Source organism: Ornithorhynchus anatinus, chromosome 5, assembly GCF_004115215.2.
Source record: "Ornithorhynchus anatinus isolate Pmale09 chromosome 5, mOrnAna1.pri.v4, whole genome shotgun sequence".
NCBI lineage: Eukaryota > Metazoa > Chordata > Mammalia > Monotremata > Ornithorhynchidae > Ornithorhynchus > Ornithorhynchus anatinus.
This window is the reverse complement of record NC_041732.1, coordinates 12050880-12071397: the sequence shown is the minus strand read 5'-3', so window position 1 is coordinate 12071397 and position 20518 is coordinate 12050880. Positions and strand designations below refer to the sequence as shown.

General features: G+C 41.5%; 1 protein-coding gene across 2 annotated transcripts in view; it reads left to right on the top strand.

The window, feature by feature from the left end:
* The window catches only part of PEAK1 (pseudopodium enriched atypical kinase 1), a 139849-nt gene that overhangs the window by 78936 nt on the left and 40395 nt on the right, over positions 1 to 20518 (top strand). For both annotated transcript variants that reach the window (XM_007664374.4, XM_029064423.2), the window contains exon 3: positions 15912 to 19159. In XM_007664374.4, coding sequence (XP_007662564.1) covers positions 16023 to 19159 — 3137 coding nt within the window. In that variant the 5' untranslated portion in view covers positions 15912 to 16022. The remainder of the gene's footprint in view (positions 1 to 15911; positions 19160 to 20518) is intronic.

Here is a 20518-nt window from a genome sequence, read left to right as displayed (position 1 = left end):
CATTCATATTTTGTTGTTGTCACATATTTAAATGGCTAACATCTGTGGATTTGTTTATTCATTCTTCATTGTTTGGAAATGTTGATCTACACTTTCTGTTCTCAGTGAGCAGAAAAAAATGTTTGCAACTGAAAGCTGACTGAGCCAAGGAAGAATTTATCAATGATTCTACTAATATTAAGATAAATCTTGGTTTATTAATAGAAAGTATGATGTACAGATACTGGCATTGTACTATAACCACAAAGTTCAAGGTCTATTAATTAGCTAATTTGTATAAAGTGATTTGAAGATGGAGAGCACCATGGAAGTACTGAGAATTATTGCATAATATTATAGATGGGATTTACTTATTCTTTGTGTCATTGAAGATGGCAAGCAATTTTCTTCTTCACATTTTGGAGCATTTTCTCAGGAAATGAATTTTTTTTCAGGCCGCCAGCCCATTGTAGGACTGGCACAACACAGATATTTTTTCCAACATTTTAAAAGAGTCTGCGAAGCATTTTTTTTTCCGATGGTGTCATACCACCAGTTGTTTTTTGACTGTTCTTATGAGGCTGTGTTTTATTCTGCATGTGGATATATTTAGCTCATTGGAAAACCAAACTGTATGTTAAAAGGTGGGTTTGCAAATAAAAAGCAAATTTAATTTTTTTACCATGAGAGGAGGGGAAAAAAACCTTGCAAATATTTAATTGTAGAACAAGGAATGATGCTTCATTTCTCTACAGGCTACCCAAATAATAATGAATCCAAATTAGAACCTAGAGGTACATGTCCCATTGTTATTTTGAAGAATGTTAAAGAACTAGCAATGGAAACTGAGAGAAGAAAACTAGAGACATCCTACAAAACCTAACACATTTTAATTTTGCTTCAGAAGCAAAGGAACCCATTGAGGTACTTCCATTCATTCATTCATTCAATCATATTTATTGAGGGCTTACTGTGCGCAGAGCACTTTACTAAGCGCTTGCAATTTACAGTTCGGCAACAGATAGAGACAATCCCTGCCCAACAACGGGCTCAGCACACTGACCTATTCTTAAAACATGATCAGGAGCTGAGGAAATTTTTTCCATACAGTTAGCTTTTGCCAATCTTCGTAATAGTAATCCTTATGAAGTTAGGATTAAATCAACCATTAGTCATTATTTTGCTCAGATCGTGTACCATTTCATGGCTGACTGACGCGATCGACCGCATCATGCTACCTGTCAGAAACCTGGATGGCTTCTTTCTGGGTATTGTTCATGAATCTCTGCTGATTTCATGGAACGCAGGATTTCGTCCACTTGTGCTCTGGGCTGGAATTTGCTTCTTAAAAAAAAAAAGAATCAATACTAACCTTAAAAGTACTACTGAAAGGCCAAATCAGAGCCCTTCTGTTACAGCCTGTACGTCATCAGGTGTGTAATTTGCATCCGTAAGTGATCCAAACAATCTAGAAATCATTCTAAAACTTTCTACCTGGGTAACAGAATTCAGTGGCAACATTCTACTCTCTGTCACGGATGTTGATCGCCTTGTGGTTAGGATTTGCCAGATTTAAGCAGCGTGGCTCAGTGGAAAAAGCCCGGGCTTGGGAGTCAGAGGTCATGGGTTCGAATTCTAGCTCCTCCACTTGTCAGCTGGGTGACTGTGGGCAAGTCACTTAACTTCTCTGTGCCTCAGTTACCTCATCTGTAAAATGGGGATTAAGACTGTGAGCCTCACGAGGGACAGACTGATTACCCTGTATCTACCCCACCACTTAGAACAGTGCTCTGCACATAGCGCTTAACAAATAGCAACATTACTATTATTATTATTACAAAACCTCAGTCTTCTAAGGACTAATTGTCAATCTATTCAACCTTGCTGTATCTAAGAAAAAGTTCATGATACATTGACTTGTATGTCTTCTTGATATGTACTTGCAAGCCACAGTCATCAGCATCTAGGAGCAGTGTGGTGCCAGCATGACGTCAAAACCTGGACAGAATTGAAAGTGTATAGGGACCTGCCGCAGATGTCATATTTGATTCTGGAGGAATTCCAACAACAGCCACTTATGCAGAATATGAAAAAATCAGTTGGCAAGATAGGATCACAAACAGTGAAATCCTGGTAGGCAGACGGACCGGGAACATTAAAGCAAAGGCTCATCACATCACACCTTCACTGGTTGGAAGAGAATGGATAACAGGATGCCCCAACAGCTGCTCTAAAGTAAACTTAAATGGGCTAATTAAAGAAAAGGTAGAGAGAAGAAGTGCTTTGAAGTAGAGAAGCAGCCTGGCTTAGTGGAAAGAGCACGGGCTTGGGAGTCAGCAGACAAGTGGAGGAAACGGGATTAGAACCCACGTCCTCTATGTGATCTTCTCTGTGCCTCAGTTACCTCTTTTGTAAAATGAGGATTAAGACTGTGAGCCCCATATGGGACAACCTGATTACCTTGTATCTATCCCAGCGCTTAGGACAGTGCTTGGCACATAGTAAACACTTAACAAATACCATCCTTATTAATATTATTATTACTATTAAGGGCACAATGATGAAAAATCTTCACCTATTCCCCTAAATAGTAAATAGCCAGGAGACAGCCACTGAAGAGTGATCAGCCTGTTGTGCAGCAATCAGCAATGGGGTAACTGTCCTAAAGCAGAAGCTTCAGTAAGATAATGACACAGAGACAGAGAAAGGCACCAAAAGTAACATGCAGCAAAGGGTCCGTCTAACATGGACACAGCGAGGGAGATTTTGTCAGTCATATCCGTCATACCTTGGTAAACTCCACTCACACTTTGATAAAAAATCTCCTTGTCAGCAACATCATATTTGTTTTTGGTCACAAAGTTTTAATGAACCAAATATCATTTACTAAGTACTTGTATGTACATGGTTCTATGTTGGGCACAGAAAAGTTATGTATTTGTCCATTGTTTATGCCTTCTTGGAGTTTACAGCCCGAAACACAACCATTCTGATGAGTATGCAACAACAAGGTGACAACAATACGAAAACAGATTTTAAAAATCCAAAAGCACAATTTCCATAATGTGGAACCTCCCCCAACCCCTCCCCCACCCCCCAAAAAACCCCCAAAACCAGGATTTGTGAAAATTCACATCTGGTTCTTACCCCCTCTCTTCCTATATTTTCCTTCTTTACTCCTGCTAAGGGAAGGCAGGTTCTGTTCAAGAGTGAGATGCTTTTGATGTACACTGTGGTTAGCATAAACTCTGGTTAACAAGTGGCAGGAGAAGCTGTAGATGCTGGAAAGGGCTCATCAAAGGGAGAGCTAAAGAAAACACTTCCTTTCAACCCAGCAGCTTTACAGACAGTTTTAAAGAGCTTGTCAGAGAAAGAGGCAGATCAGTAGAGATCCCAGATAGTGTATGTATGCACACACACGTTAGAGAAACATTCATTTGCACCCACAATACTGTAGTAATATTGTATGAAAAAATTACCTCTGTAATTCAGACTCTGTGCCTTCCCACCCCAAATGAATTAGGTTTTCTGGTTTTGTTTTTATGCACCAACATCAGGGTACTAGACTGTAAGCTTGTTGTGAGCAGGGAATGTGTCTGCCAACTATGTTTAATGTACTCTCCCAAGTGCTTAGAGCAGTGCTCTGGATACAGAAGGTGCTCAACAAATAACATTGATCAGGGCCTCTAGATTTTGAGAAGTGGAGCATGCTTATTTTAATGTGAGACTCCCCAGTCTATACAGGAGTACTTCGTATTCGATCCAATCCTGATAGTTGGAATATAATATCTTTGATCAATCTTCATCAGTTTTCAATTCAACACAAATCAGTTGTGGTCAGAAGCCCTTGCCATTTCATGCCTGGTGGGTGGTCTATATAAAATGAAGTGGTGACTCTCAGACCTCTCATTTCCCGCTGTTATAAGTGACTCTACCAAACATTTTGTCTTGCAGTGTACAGAGAGATGGTTAGGGCTGACACTTATAGCCTAAAGACTTATAGTCCCTTTAAGAAAGGGTTGAGGTTCTGTAGTTGAGGGCTTTGTAGAGAGCTTGTTCCTTCTAAGGTGCCTCTACTGTCAAAGGCAATTATGTGGTTTAGAGAACTATGGCTACATTACCGGATCGATTGCAGATGGAGGTGGAGCATTCTGGGAGAGATGTGTGCACGCTGTCGCTATGGGTCGGACACGACTCGACGGTATAAGACAGCAACAGCAACAACAACCATTTCCTAAGCAGTCATTTCCTCATTTTAAGGAATGATAGATTCTCATTTATTTTACTGAAAAAAAAAAATAAGTAACAATGACATTCTAGAATTAATATTTTAGTGTTAGTTTCAATTCACCATTTTCTTCATATGGAAATAAACTTTTCAATGCTTGTTCCCTGGTTTTCCAATCTGCTGGGACCCAGTAAGGAAATAGCTACTTGCGATGTAGCCGGTTATCCTTGTATCAAAAATACTTCTTGTGTCTCTTGTGTTCTGTCAGGAGTGTGGGAGTGGGGGACGAAGGTAATAAAGGAATCTTGTGGAGATCTGTAGGAGATATATGTGGAAAGATAGTGGTAAGTGACAATGTCGGGGTAAATAATGTGCTTTATTCTCTTTATGATTCCCAGGACTGCTGTCTCTCCAGTGCTTCTCAGTTAGATAAACCTAGAAACTGGGCTGCTTAGCACATTTTCTCTCAGCCGAGTTCACTTTCAACTTCCTTCTTACCCTTTTATTACTCTTAGGGTGGTAACTTGGATTTCCGTATGTTTGAAAGTACTGTAATGGAAGTCATGTCCTGCCTGTCCTTTTAGGATTAATATAAATAAATCTTTTTTTCAAATAGGGCGGAAATCTGATTGTTAGAGAGAAAGGGGAGGAGATGGATAAAAGGAAAATGCTTCTCAGACTTCCTCTTGGAAAAATTTTGTTCATTTATGTTTTAATCGTGTAATCTCATTTACACAGGTTTAAGTGCATTTTGCATGTCATTTGGACATGTAGTCTTTAGTGCATGGAATTAGGCACTGTTTTAAACAACACAGAGAAAAAATTGCCCCATCCCAGTTGGGATTGAAGAATTATCCTCAAATGAATGGATTCTGGCTCTGAGTTTATAGACTTGCAGTGATGTATTTAGGTTTAGAAACTTTTCTGAAGAGAGTGCTTGTTTGCATAAAACAGTAGAGAAATGCTTTTTTTTTATTCTTGCCATTTTTAATGATCAAGATGTAAGGCGGATTGTAAATACATAGCTCTAATAAGCAAAGATGCAGCAATGGTTTTTTAGTCCGATTCTGCATTCTCCTTTAATGTAAGCAGGTGTTGTCTGCTCTAGCCAGTGTAAAATCCAGCCTGGTCTTTTGACCTCGAAATTTCTAATATAAGAGTTAACCCGGGGTTTAACAAATTGTATTTATGACATTGGAGATGATCTAATTGTTTTGAGATTTGGCTCCTTTTTACTCCTCACCTTTCCTAATTTTCTGGCTCCCATAAAAGCCTAGCTGGGCAAGAAAGCTGCTCTGTAAGAGTCTAGTCAAAGCTAATACAGGCAGGATCCGTAGCTGTGAGTGGGAAATATCCTAGTGTTTACCCATGATTGGGGGCAAGAAGAATCTCCCTTCTTGCCCTCTCCTGGCAACTGGGGGTTAGTCAATAAACTAAACATAGAGCTTCTAAATCTAAATCTAAGGCTCAAATTATTATAGACTCTATTAATGGTGCTTTTGGAGAGGTTGACATTTTTTATTTTATGTCTTCCAAAAAATGTTCCAACAGAAGACACTTGATTCCATGTCTCATTCTATTTGGCTTTAGAGGAGTAGATGGAAGCTTTGATGTGCAAACATCGATTTCCAATTACACTTTACAGAGTATTCCAATGTCATACCTCTGAGATTGCTTAACCCCTCACTAAGATCTCCATTGGATCAGCATCCCAAGTGTTCTGTACTAGGGAAATTAGATCGCCGAAGGGTGGGATCTGTCTAACTTCCCTACTGCAGAACATTGAGATTCTGGTGCAGTGAAGACTGTCTTCCGATCTCTATTGTCTCTATCTGTTGCCGAATTGTACATTCCAACCGCTTAGTACAGTGCTCTGCACATAGTAAGCGCTCAATAAATACTATTGAATGAATGAATGAATGAATGAATCTCGAGGAACTACCAGGAGTTGGGCAAGAAGGAGAGGAAAATGTGGGCTGAGAATTAAGATCTCCCTAAACTTCTCCCAGCCTTTGTCTTTGTCTTTGTCTTTTTCCCAGCAGTTCCTCCATAAGAGTTTTCAGTCCTGAAGCTTCAGGCTCCTCTGTTGTTCCCGAAAGTAGATTCCTCCCATCCATCTTTTGTGTCTTTGGTAGACTGTAAGCTCTTTGAGGACAGGTCTCAATCAATCAGTCGTATTTATTAAGTGCTTACTATGTGCAAAGCACTGCACTAAGCCCTTGGTGCAGTACAAAATAATGGAGTTGGTAGACACATTCCCCGCCCACAGTGAGCATACGGGCTAGAGAGTGAGGCAGACGTTAATGTAAATACATAAATTATATAAAAATAATAATTATTACCACTTATTACTTATAATAATTATTAAGTGCTTTGGGTCTGGAGGGGGTGAATAAAGGGAGAAAATTAGGGCGCGCAGAAGAGAGTAGAAGAAGAGGAAATGAGGGCTTAGTCAGGTAGGATCTCTTGGAGGAGATGTGCCTTCAATAAGACATGGACGGTGAGGAGAGTAATCGTTTGTCGGATATGAAGAGGGAGGCATTCCGGGCCAGAGGCAGGACACGGGTGAGAAGTAAGCAGTGAGATAGATGAGAACGGGGTACAGTGAGGAGGTTAGTGTTAGAGGAGCGAAGTGTGTGGGCTGGGTTGTAGTAGCAGAGCAGCGAGGTGAGGTAGGAGAGGGCAAGTTGATTTTTTTAAATGGTATTTTTTAGTACTTACTAAAGTACTTTACACTGCTGACAAGTGTAAAGTGATATCAATCAGTGGGATGTATTGAGCTCCTCCTGTGGGCAGAGCACTCTACTAAACTCTTGGGAAAACCTTACCCACAAGGAACCCTATGCTGATACTGATAAACATAATAAACATAAACATGATAATAATAATAATGATGTTGGTATTTGTTAAGCGCTTACTATGTGCAGAGCACTGTTCTAAGTGCTGAGGTAGATACGGGGACATCAGGTTGTCCCACATGAGACTCACAGTCTTAATCCCCATTTTACAGATGAGGTAACTGAGGCACAGAGAAGTGAAATGACTTGCCCACAGTCATGCCCAGAGCAGACCGGCCGGAGCAACTGGAGAATGGCAGCGCAGCTCCCGTCTAGACTGGAAGCTCGTTATGGGTGGGAACCATGTCTCTTAGTTCTGTTGTACTCTCCCAAGCGCTCTGTACAGTGCTCTGCACCTAGTAAGCTCTCAGTAAATGCTATTGATTGATTGACTGATTGAAGTCAAGTTACTGCTCTGAACAACTGTAAGGATCAAGCTGCGTTGCCCAGAAGCCAGATTTCGGCATCTAGGCAACAGGGTTGTACATGGATGAATCAGAAGACAGAGAAGGCAACATGATTCATCATACTTTACCTCCTTACCCTCCCGTGTCCCATTTGGGATCGGGATTTTGTCCGACCCGATTAGCTTGCAACTCCTCCATTGCTTAGAATAGTGCTTGATATAGACGAAGAGCTTAACAAATACTACGATAATAATAATACGAATTCTAATTATTATCATCATTCTTAATTTACACTGTCATTTGGAGTAACTGAGATATGTTTTTAGGAAATGTGAATCATAGCACCTAAAACAGGAAGCACCAGTTTAACCTAATGTAAGCCGGCTCTCTATAAATCTAGACAATTTGGTAATCTTGTGTCATGCATTCGTCTGTGGTGACAGTGAAATACAAAAAAAAGCTTCTAACTCCATTGTGCAGGTTGCAATTGAGCAATAAAAAAGCAAATGGAGCCTCTTTATCTTAGGGTACCCTGTACAAATAATGTAATGTTAGAAAAGCTAGTAACTTATCCAAAAGTCAGAACATTAACTCTCAGCATTATCACATAAAAGTGTTTTGAGGGGGAAAAGCACTATATTCGAGATGGTGATGATAATGTTGATGTGCTATCATTATTGTTGCATATTGCCTTCTGGGTATTGTATCAACTTTGAATGTTACAAGTCATCCATTGTGGAATAAGCAACTAAAGGCTATTCATTAATCACGGATTCTGGTAAATCAGCAATTGGAATAAATTCCAGAAGAGTACTGAACCAGTGATTACTCCCCTGCCTTCCTCCCCCACATCCACAAAAATTATTTAGATTTCGAGCTGATTGCAGTTTAAGGTCTTGAAGCAGCTTTTTCCCCTCTTTCTTCACTTTATTTTCAACATGAAGGCAGCATGATTTTGACCCTCCTTCGAAGCTAATGATATTTTCCTAGACTCTTTGAGCCTCCTGTCTGGTGTACTCCAGAAGTTCCTCTTACATTTCTGTTTTGTGTATATGTTGTCATGGAAAAGGCTATTTTAGAGAACACTTTTTTTTTATAGAGAGTTGTATTGTGTTTTGCCAAAGAATTCTGGGAACATTGCATTGTCCTGAGACTTCAAGACATCTCTGGAGGGTTGATACAGGTTTTACTGACCCCATGTTAAGATGAAGAAATTGAAGCACCGATAGGGAGAGCACCACTACAGACACACCATATCGGGAAATACACCCTCAATTTGCTATTTTGGGGTTCACAGTCTATTCCTTCCTTTGCTTTAATTCATCTGTTCATCAACTGTGGCATGGAGTCAGAAGTCATGGGTTCTAATCATGGCTCCGCCACTTGTCAGCAGTGTAACTTTGGGTAAGTCACTTAACTTCTCTGTGCCTCAGTTCCCTCATCTGTAAAAATGGGGATAAAGACTGTGAGCCCCACCTGATTACCTTGAATCCCCCCCATTGGTTAGAACAGTGCTGGCACATAGTAAGCGCTTAACATTATTATTATTATTATTATTATGTAAGTTAGAATCTCATGCTACTCCAAAGCTATCTAAACTTTAATATCATTGGCGGTGCGAAAGTTAAAACTGTCTATTTCTGGATTTGTTTATGATGATGAAAAAGGCCCTGGCTTTATAAATATACACTTAGAGAAAGCTTGGCTGGATCCAATGTCCATTTATATTCATTAAGGAGCTTATTAGTCTTTCCTTTCTTTTTTGCTGGGGTGAAGTAGGCAGGTAGAGTCCCCAACAGTTGTGTACTTTGCCATTTAGCAGTTGATTACAATTGAAAGCAGTACTAAATCTGTCTTGGATGCTTAGTTTGTTATAAATCACTGCTTCCTTTTCAGCCAGTCAGGAATCTGACATCTCAAACATGGACTGTTGTTTATGTTTTGATTATAAGAACATAGGTTTTGCCAAGTCGTGGCATTCTTAGGATGCTTGGAAATTGTCCTGCTGTACATTTTCTTTGACATTCTCGGATTTAAATAACTGAAAATAATATACAAATAAAAACACTTAGAAAATCATCAAACCATATTAAACAGTAAAGGAAATATGAAAGCATCTTAGGTAAATTGTTAATAAATTGTGAACCAACTACGGATCAATGGACATGGGCAAAAGCCAAAGGAAACAATTGAATCAAATCACCTGTGGGAGGGGAGATTTAATATTTAGCCCAAACTCTGAATTTTACTTATTCTTGGCTCACATCCTGTTTTCTAGTTGTTTGCCTGCTATAAACCAGACAACCCTTTTTGCTATGCAGTCCTGTGTGAGTGATGGTGTGTTATACAGGATCTGTTCTCGGGTCACACCATATACAGTTGGCAAATTTTTTGTCCTTCTGGGTCCTTTGGGGAAATAAATGTATTTACCACTTTGACTTCCTTGATTTTTCAAAATATGCCTTGTGTACTTCCAAGCATATGGTCCCTCTTGGAACCTCCATGCTCACAAGTGTCGTGATTAACTTCAGTTAGGCTCCTCCAAGTTGGTTTTTGGCACGGTAAATGAAACTGATTCCTGATATTAAAGGGAAGTATCATCTTCGTACTTCTCTCTATATTCAGTAATAGGTCAGGACCAGCTGTTTTAACTTTCATGATTCTGGCACTTATGTAGAAGTGATCCTACTTCCATTTTCTTTATCCCTAACAACCAGAGAATTTTGTTTCTGGGTGAAGGTGAAAGCACTTTAGCGATTTCATAATAATCCGAGAGGAAGATACTGTTAAATGTAGCGTGTCCCTAAAATGATTCAACGTACTATTAAACAAGTGGAAGGAGGGTTATGACATTTAAAAAATCAATCTGAGTGGTTTCTCTTTAGATTTACCGGATGGAACATTTTAGGATCCATCTATAAACTCCATCTTCCTATCCACTAAGATAGAAATGTTTCAAAATCCAAATGTTGAACTGGATCCTGGGTGAAAATGCCTCATTAGGTATATTGGCAAACATAGGGATTCACTGGTCCGACAGACTGGGAAAGGAGCAAACGAGGATAAAACTCTTGTTCAGTGTTGTCTGTTGTAGTCCCTTCCTCCAATCAACAGCTTGTTCTTGAAAATCTTCTCGGTTTTCCCAGCCTTCATCAATAGAAAATGATGCCTAGGATTTGAGGGGGTTGGGGAAGGGGGGGGTGGGGCATTGCCTTGATAGATTGGGAGGCTTATAGAGGGAGCGTAGCAAGAAAGCCACTCAGCCAAAGTATCGGATGATCTAGCGGGAGGAAAGAGCTATGGTATTGCTGCTGCAAATAATTGCAAGAGACACTTGTGAATATTGCACAGTAAATCTACACCTTCCACAGGCATTCATTTAAGGGGAGGTTTTCTCAGGGTAGAGCCTCGACAACACATGTCTAATAGGTGCATTCATTTTAATATGCTCATTCATTGAATAGGCCTGATTAATTAGTACATGTCACCATCTGGTACTTAGTGAGACTATTCATTTTTAAAATGTTGAAATTGTAGGGAATGGTGCACACCAATTAAATTCCTTTTAACTGGATTATGTTGGTATAAAGTATACGTGTAGGAGGACTTCATTGAGATTCAGCGAGCATCTAAAGGGTACACTCGCCTGCCTGAAATCATTTAGAACAAAGGAAGTCCGGGGGTGCGGGGGGGACTGCCTGAAATGCATGGATCTCTGCCTGTTTCTGTCAGTCTCTGTATCTCAGCACATGAATAAAGCCGAAGGGGAGAAAAAGCAAAACTGAGGAAAAATACGTTTCCAGTGTGAGGGGGAAAACAAACGCTTGTCATCACATCTCCTTTTCACATGTTCACTCTCTTCCCCAGGTTGGAAATCTTGGTTAATTAGTTGAAAATGGCAGTGCATTTGAGTAGATTGTGTAGGTTGCAAAGGCTTGAAACCACTAGGTTCACAAGACTCACAGAAGTGAATGGCAGTGTTACCGCAGAAAAGGATGGTTCCTCTTGGCTTTTAGGAGGGGAGTCGAGTGGAATACAGTAGCTGTTTTAGGACAGCTACCGTGCTTGTAATGTTCAAAGGAAAGGAGAGAGACAAAGAGATTGACCAGGGCACCGGGTATCGGGGCCTAGCATTTTGATTTTTTAAAAGTGAATACAATTTGGGGGCCTGGAGTTCTGAAGCAAACGTTGGCCCTAGATCCACACTTATTAAAACATTTCAAGTAGAGCAACAGAAAAACCAGAATTAGTCCATTTCCAAGAGTAATGTTCTTATTCATGTCAGTAGCTTTCATGCACTCTGATGGTGGGCTCGGGGGCAAGAGAAGGGGGAAGAGGAGGAGGGCTGGGAAAAGCATCAAACAAACCCAAAAAACAAGCCAGTGAGGTTGTTTGTATAATTCAACCTCCAGGCCAGGCAGCACCATGACTGTCAACCCAAACTTTCATTAATTCATGCCTTCATTTCTGTATTAAAAGAAGAATGGAGAAAGGAAAATAGGTTATATTTAATTGGAAAGTTGTGCCTGTTTTCTTTCTTTCCATTCATTTTCTTTGGTTTTTCCTTCCTGCAGATAACTCCAATTTTGTCTACCACAAATTTTTTCCTCTCGCCATACCAGGGATTCTGCTTTACTCTTTCCTTACCCTACCCCACTGGGTTTTTGATGTGTCCATATCTCTTGTTTAGAGCTCAGTGTTTCCCTTTGCCCCTTTCTTACCCATGTAAATTTTTATTTTCTGAACTTAGATATAAACTCCCGGTCCCCCTTTCCCCTTCGTGCATTACCTAAGCCTAATCCTGCTCTACCCAGTACCAACATACTAGCAGTGATGGAGAGAACAGCAGAAAGAAGAGAAGAGTTCTGGCCCTAAGCCTTTCATAGATTTTATCAATCCATCTTTTAATCTGTGAGTAATTCTCAGTGCTGCTTTTCGATAGTGCATTTCCACCTGATTGAAAATTCCTCCACTCGATTGTAAGCTTTTTGAGGGTATGGATCATGTCTGCTAACCTTATTGTACTCTCCCAAGCACTTAGTGCAGGTTGCACAGAGTAAGTACTCAGTATATACCACTTATGGAGTGCATTGGCAGTTACGCAAGTGTATCCTAAAATGAATAAATTATAGCGGCGACAGTAAATTCTAGTTGAAACTCTCGTTAATTCAGAGCAAGCAGACTTTCGCCTTTGAATAGATTTAACTTGGGATGATTTTCTAAACCAAGCAACTTTGACCTCTGGCAAAATCTCCTGATATTTTTAATTCATTTCTTGTTTTGATAAAGAACTGTGTTTTCTGTCCGCTGTCTCAGCCTGACTATTACTGGAACGGCTCCATCATTGAAAGAAGATGTACTGCCAATGGAACACCCCATTCGTGCACAATTAAAGTTGCTCTTTTATCTCCTGCCGACCTTCTTCCTGCAGCTAAACTTTCACTTCCTCTCTCCACCCTCTCGATCATATTCTGAAGGGTTTGGCAGCTGGGTGGAGCATTGGCTCAGCATTCCTCACCGTGACAAAAGGGAAAGTTGGAAGAGGTGCATGTGTGATTTTTCCTTTTTAGATAGCCATCCCATCCCTTTCACGGCTCAGATTTTAAATAATAATAATAATGGTATTTGTTAAGTGCTTACTATGTGCAAAGCATTATTCTAAGCACTGGGGGCGAGACAAGGTGACCCGGTTGCCCCACGTGGGACTCACGGTCTTAATCCCCATTTTACAGATGAGGGAACTGAGGCACAGAGAAGTGAAGCGACTTGCCCAAATTGACAAGCGGTGGAGATGGGATTTGAACCCATGACCTCTGACTCCCCAGCCCGTGCTCTTTCCACTGAGCCATGCTGCTTCTCTATGACAACATAAGACTGAAAATTTAAGCAGAGAGCTCTGGAGTCGAAGTAATATATAGGATTGTTCTTAGGTAGTTATGCGTTTAGAGTCACTGAAGCATTAACATTTTGGGTTGACTTGTTTGCCACTAACTCTTACCTGATGTGACGTATTTTACAGTCGGCGGTGATGGCCTCATATAGCAGTCCTATTTAGGAGGATGCTTGTCTATCCGCTTCCCAGTCCACCTCTAGTAACAAACTCTTCTTGGATACCTTTAGGATAAAGGCTCCGACTGGCTCATAATATACCACCTCCACATGCTTCTGCTCCTTGTCTTGGTGGCTGCCTTCTGATTGTGAAGCTTCAGAAGTTTCTACTTAGGAGTTTCTTCCTGAAAGGAAAACCTAATGTCTAATGGCTTTAATTTTTTCATTGTTTTGATCTGATCTGGTGGAAACACTTAAAATGGCAAGAAAATAGAGGAGCCTCAGTGTCTTGGCAGTAGTTGAGAAAGATAAAACCAGTAATAGGGTATGAAAAACTTGTAATGACTTGAAGAGAAATATGTTCTCTCCAACAACTTTTACTGTTTTATTAGTAGAAAAGATTTTGCCAGAAGGGAATTTAGTCCTGAAAAACTGGCAAATTTTTGATGGGGTTTCAAAATATGGTGTTCCGGCCAAGTTAGAGAAGGCCTGTAAACCAATCCAAAAAAAAAACCTTTTTAAAAAAAGGTTTCTTTTTTCATTCAGTGCAAGTACTTGCTTGGAGAATATCTCAAATATCTCTTGAAAAATATTTTTTCATAAAAAAAAAACCACCCCTCATCTGGGTACTGCTTGTCAGTATTGTCAAGCAAGCCTACAAAGAAGAGAAATTCAAAGTGGATTCTAGTACAACCATGTTTTTGCACCTTAGGAGACACAGTTCTCAAAAATAACTTTTGTAATGAAAGTGGATTGGTTCAAAGGGTGTGCCAGAGTTGAGCTCGGGAAGACTTCAAAGGGTTGAATGAAGCTGCAGAAAAGAAATTTCACAAAGTTTTGCAAGACCACAGATTTGAGATTTGGCAAAACTGCAAATGATACAACTTGTGCTTTATGGAGCTTATTGGAATTCAAAGCATTTTGACCCTGCTTTGGAAGCAAAGCCAGGTCTCGAAGCAGAAATAGTCAATATAGGAATTAGCCCCATTAGTGTTTCCTGGTTGAATTAATCTCATGTAGACTTAGACTACAGCTCCATCTGGTGCCTTGGAAGGGTGTCTGTTCTCTACATGGCTTTCCTTGCTGCAGGAATCGAGAAATACCGCAGCGCACGCAAAGAGAAAAAGCAGTCAGATAGGGTGCTCGGTTTTACAGCTGGATTTCTGCTGCATGTGAACCTATTAAAAGCCAGGAATGATTGTGGTGACTCCCACTGTGACAATCACATTGATGATGACAACCACTGATCAACCTAACAACCATCCTTTTGACTGACTATATTGAGTTACAAACTAAATGGGGAAACATTTGTTTTTTCCACTGAAATTTCACTAAGACTAAAATGCAAGAGGTTCAGAATAGGAAACTTTTCTCCATCCCATGTCACGGACTGGTGTGATGGTTAACTTTCTCTTTTAGAGTTCTTGAAGAACCTCTTTTAAACCCGTTGAGAAGAATTTTCCAATAATACTAAGAAGCGGCTGAAATGAATATAAATTATATTTACAGAAGCATGGGACGTTTGGTTAATAATATATGAGATGTTTCTTGATCAAATTTGCTCCCCTTCAAACTTGAACTTTTCACTGACGAAAAGTGCATTTAATGTCTAGTTGTGACATTTCAGCTCAGAAATGTGCTCCATTTTTCACCTTAAGGAGAATCTGTGCTAAAAGATATCTTGAATACTGTTTTTCCAACAAATAAATGACTAGGGTTCTATTATTTGAAAGCGGTTCCCAGTTGCAGAAACAACGTGACCTAGTGGAAAGAGCAGAAGACTTGGGTTCTAATCCCAGCTCTGCCGTTTTCCTGCCGTGTGACATGGGCAAGTCACTTCACTTCCAAGTGCCTTAGTTTTCTCATCTGTAAAATGGAGATTCGATACCTTTTCTCCCTCCTACTTAGACTGTGACCGCCATGTAGGACAGGGACTAGGTCTGATCAGATGATCTTCTATCAACCCCAGTGCTTGGCGCATAGTACGTGCTTTCCAAATGCCATTATCATTATTATTACTGGATAAGCTGCTCTAAAAGCTAATTTTGAGGTCTATGCGGCATAGGAAAGCAGAGTTTGAATTAGGCAGGGGGTCAGATTCCTCCGGAGGAGGATCCCTGGAAGGGAACATTCAGGGACAAGATGTAAGATGCACTATCTATCTTTAAAAAATATTAGTCTGTTCATAATGGGATACCTTTTGAGAGAAGATGTAGACAGGAGGTGATTGTTTATCCTTTCAAACGATTGAGTTGTATAAAGAGATAAACCCATTAAACTGAATTTTATTTAATGCTACAATGAAAAATGTTAAGAGCAGCCAATCAGAATGTGTACAAGTTTTTTATCATGGTCAGATATCATGAGGTTTACTCTTTCTTATGTTTCTCTCTTTCCTCCTCCCCCCCTCAGATTAATATTTAGAAGAGCTGCTATAATGCATGAGGACAGAGAAAACTAATGAATGAAGAATTGTGCCATGCACTGAAAAGTTGGAACCTCAGCTGTGAAGCTTGGTGAAAAATGTCTGCTTGTAACACCTTCACTGAACACGTTTGGAAACCTGGTGAATGCAAAAATTGCTTCAAACCAAAAAGTCTGCACCAACTGCCACCATCTTCTGAGAAAACCTCCGTCACCCACAGCAACGTGAAAACCAATGCCAACCACAGTAACAACCACCGGGTTAGGAATACGGGAAATTTCCGGCCCCCAGTAGCAAAGAAGCCCACCATAGCTGTGAAACCTACCATGATGGTGATAGATGGGCAGAATATATGCGGTGAAATTAGCACCCCAGAACACTGTGAGAACAAGCCAGTAATTTTAGGGTGGAACCGAAACAGGACTGCCATGACTAAAAAACCACTTAACAATAATAATGAAGATGACGTTGAAGGATTTAGCCACGTCCATGGGCCTCCTGGCAACAATGAAGGTGTAAGTAAAGTAGCAAATAACAATAATGGACTGACTGAAGTGTTAAAGGAGATTGCCGGTTTGGATACCACCCCTCAGTTAATGGGAGATGAAATCAACTCAAGAGAAACATTCTTGGGAAGGATCAACAATTGCTATAAACGATCACTGGAAAGGAAGCTTCCCCCCAGCTGCATGATGGGTGGGATGAAGGACAGTCAGAGTAAGCACGTCATTCTGAGCGGCAGCACAGAAGTGATCAGCAACGAAGGGGGTCGGTTCTGTTACCCGGAGTTTTCCAGTGGGGACGAGAGTGAGGACGATGCGTTTTTTAGCGGCATGCAAGAGGAGCATGAAAGCTGGGACGAAAGCGATGAAGAATTGCTTGCCATGGAGATCCGCATGCGAGGGCAGCCTCGCTTTGCCAACTTCAGGGCGAACACCTTGTCTCCCGTGCAGTTCTCTGTGGGCAAGAAATGGAACACGGTGCCTCTCCGAAACAAGTCACTCCAAAGGATCTGCGCGGTAGACTATGACGATAGCTACGATGAGATTTTGAACGGTTACGGAGCAGGCTCTGTGATTCCTTATGGGCAGGAAAGCCTGCAGAGCATGGTGTCATCTGATTCCACGTCTCCCGACTCTTCACTGACAGAAGAGTCTCGCTCTGGGACTGCCAGTAGCTCATCGCAGAAAATGTGTAATGGGGGGTTGTCACCCGGCACCCCGAAAGAGATGAAGGGCATCAAGACTATGGAGCCGGGTTATGAAAGTCTCTCTGAGAGTCAGCAGGTGAAGGACACTCCAAAAAGCCCTACCAAACTCCCAGAGACCCATAAGGCAGTCCTTGCTCTCAGACTGGAGGAAAAAGACGGCAAGATCGCCCTACAGACCGAGAAGCAGGAAAGCAAGAGCTCCATAGATGTCGCCGGGCAAGCAGTGACGATAAATCTAGTACCCACAGAGGAGCAAGCAAAGCCTTACAGAGTAGTGAATCTGGAGCAGCCGATATGCAAGCCATACACCGTAGTGGATGTCTCGGCGGCCATGACCCAGGAGCATATGGAAAGGCAGACGGAAAGTCCCAAAGTGAAAAGCCCATCCTCTTCCCCAAATTCCCCCCTCACGTCTCCCGCTTCAACAGCGGGGCAAGCAAACGCCCATTTAAAGAAATCTAGTGCGATCCGATACCAGGAAGTCTGGACTTCCAGTACCAGCCCGCGACAAAAGATACCTAAAGTTGAATTAATTAGTGGCGGTTCAGGACCAGTGGTTCCTCCACGGAAGAGCTGCCATAAATCAGCCCCTACTTCACCCACAGCCACGAATATTTCTTCCAAGACTATCCCAGTTAAATCGCCCAATTTGTCCGAGATAAAATTCAATAGTTACAATAACGCCGGCATGCCTCCTTTTCCCATCATCATTCACGATGAACCGACTTACGCTCGGAGCTCTAAGAACGCAATCAAAGTTCCCATTGTAATCAATCCAAATGCATATGACAATCTAGCCATCTATAAAAGTTTTCTGGGAACCAGCGGAGAGTTATCCAACAAAGATAAAACCACGAGTGTAATAAGCCACACTTACGAAGAAATAGAAACAGAGAGCAAGGCGTCCGAGTGCGTGGGTAGTAAACCCCCTGAATTGCCCTCAACTAAAGGGCTCTCGAATAGCCCAGAGCGCAAGTTAGGGTCTGTGGCTCAGAAGGTTCAAGAGTTTAACAATTGCCTCAGCAGAGGTCAGGCTTCACCACAGAGAAGTCACGGTTCGAGCCATGGCTCCCCTGCAAAAATCCAGAAAACCACTCAAGAGTCTTTCACCAAAATAGAATCCTCTCAGGAGTCTCAGACATCTGGCGGCAACAACAGGGAGAAAGCAAGCACAGTACTTTCTCAGATCGTGGCTTCCATCCAACCCCCACAGTCTCCTCCCGAAACCCCTCCGTCTGGCCCCAAAGCTGGCAATGTGGACGAGTTATATGCTCTTCCTCCAGATGCAGACACCACTGAAAACACACCAGTACGGCCCAGTGCTCTCTTTACGTCGCAGCCCAGCAGCGAGACTGAAGTGCTCCAGCCTGCCGAGAGCCCTACCCCTAAAACCCAGAAAGATCCACTTTCTAAGCCAGTGGGCGCTAACCCCTCCAAGCCAGTTACCAGCCCTTACGCGGCCAGCCCCAAAACAGAACAGGCACCTCCTTTTCCTCCGCCACGTTCCACCTCTTCTCCTTACCACGCGAGCAACCTTTTGCAGAGGCACTTCAGCAACTGGACCAAGCCAACCAGCCCCACCAGGTCAACGGAGGCCGAATCGATTCTTCACCCCGAGGGCAGACGGGCAGCCGACGCCAAGCCCAAGCGCTGGATATCATTTAAGAGCTTCTTCCGCCGCAGGAAAACTGATGAGGAGGAAGACAAAGACAAAGAGAGAGAGAAAGGGAAGTTGGTTGGCCTGGATGGGACGGTCATCCACATGCTTCCCCCACCTCCTGTCCAACGCCATCATTGGTTCACGGAATCAAAGACCGAGGCGAATGAGAAGCCGTCCATCATTTTCATGTACAGATGTGAACCTGAACAGATGGAACCAAACGCTGACCAAAACAAGACCGGGGTGGAGCAACCAGCCATTATAAGTAGAGGAGATTTAGAAGAAAAACTCCCGCAAGACACTGGCACTGAAAAGAAGAAAAGAAGCCATTCTTCTCCTCCTCAGATTCCCAAGAAAATTCTCAGGTAATCAGCTCTGAGTAGTCTCCTCTTTTATTTATAGGCTGTCAACTGGACTGCCAAAGATAGGGAGTTAATGTATAGTGTACATTTTGATTGGCTAAATGTCTACAGTGTTTGCAGTTTATATGATGGCTATTTACATTTCCCAACTGCACAGGGTGATCAACATCCATTCTTGGACCCGTGTTCCTGGATTAGGAAACTATTAGCGTGATCTTTTAATGCTGTGCTGGGTTGGTACCTCCGGATCTTTAGACAGAAAATATATTTTTTGAAGTGATGGCATGGAGAGGAAAGAAAAATAAAAAAATAATGGTAATGCTCCCCTTTTTTTTTAGCTACCATGAATTTTTGAGTAATTGTTTTTCAGTTTTATGAAAATGTTGTTCCCGGCCTAGTTACTGTCTCTTAATGGTACAAAGCAAATCACCTGTGCAGCCTGGCGATCTGGCAGGAGAAAATAGGGATATATTCCAATTAACATAGCTCAGGAGTGAGGTTTTTCCACATGAATTTGCTGGAATTTCTTTTGCTCTTTTGTAGTGGCTGGTTCCCTTAATTTAACAGTTATACCAACGACATAGTGTAATCGGGCTTTTCTTTAATGAATGCAAGATTAAAAGAAGGTAGATTATATTCTCATTTGTAGGGATATAACCATTTATGGTTGAAAACCTAAGTGCTTTCTTCTCAAATCAGTGAGAGGTTTTAGTGCCCATAAAATTAAGGAATTATTAGCTCTGAGTTGAGATGCCTATAATAAAGTTATTTTTCTGGGCCACGGTGATCTCCCAATTCTCCCAATTCTCCCACATGCCACCAACTTCCTAACCCCTACTGCTGTGTCTGACTTGATTATCTTGGATCTACCTCAGCGCTTAGTACAATATTTAACACATAGTAAGCACTTAACAAAATACCACAGTTATTATTATTTTTATTATCAGGGGCCTGGCAAATAAAGCAGCCAGGGCACCTCAGTCTGGCCTGAAGGAAGCCTGCTATTCAGTCCTGAGCCACTCTCAATAAGAGACTGCCAACCAAGGTAGATAGATGGGGCCAGATTACGTAGTGTTTTGGAAATACGTAGTAAAAAAGAAAAAAAGATGAAATTACCAAACTAGTTTCTTTGGGAAAAGTATAAATCGGAACTGACACAGAGCATTTGCTAATGCCTCCACTTTTCTCAGGAAAGTGCTAGAGTGTTTTGATATCCATCTAATTTCCTCTAAAAATGAGTTTTTCCCTCTTCGTCCCAGCCAGAATAAAAGTGATTCCCAGTCTGTCACCATTAGAGAAGCTAATCATAATGTGTTGGGTGCAGGGAAAATTTAGTGCAAGTCAAAAAAATTTGTGAAATTT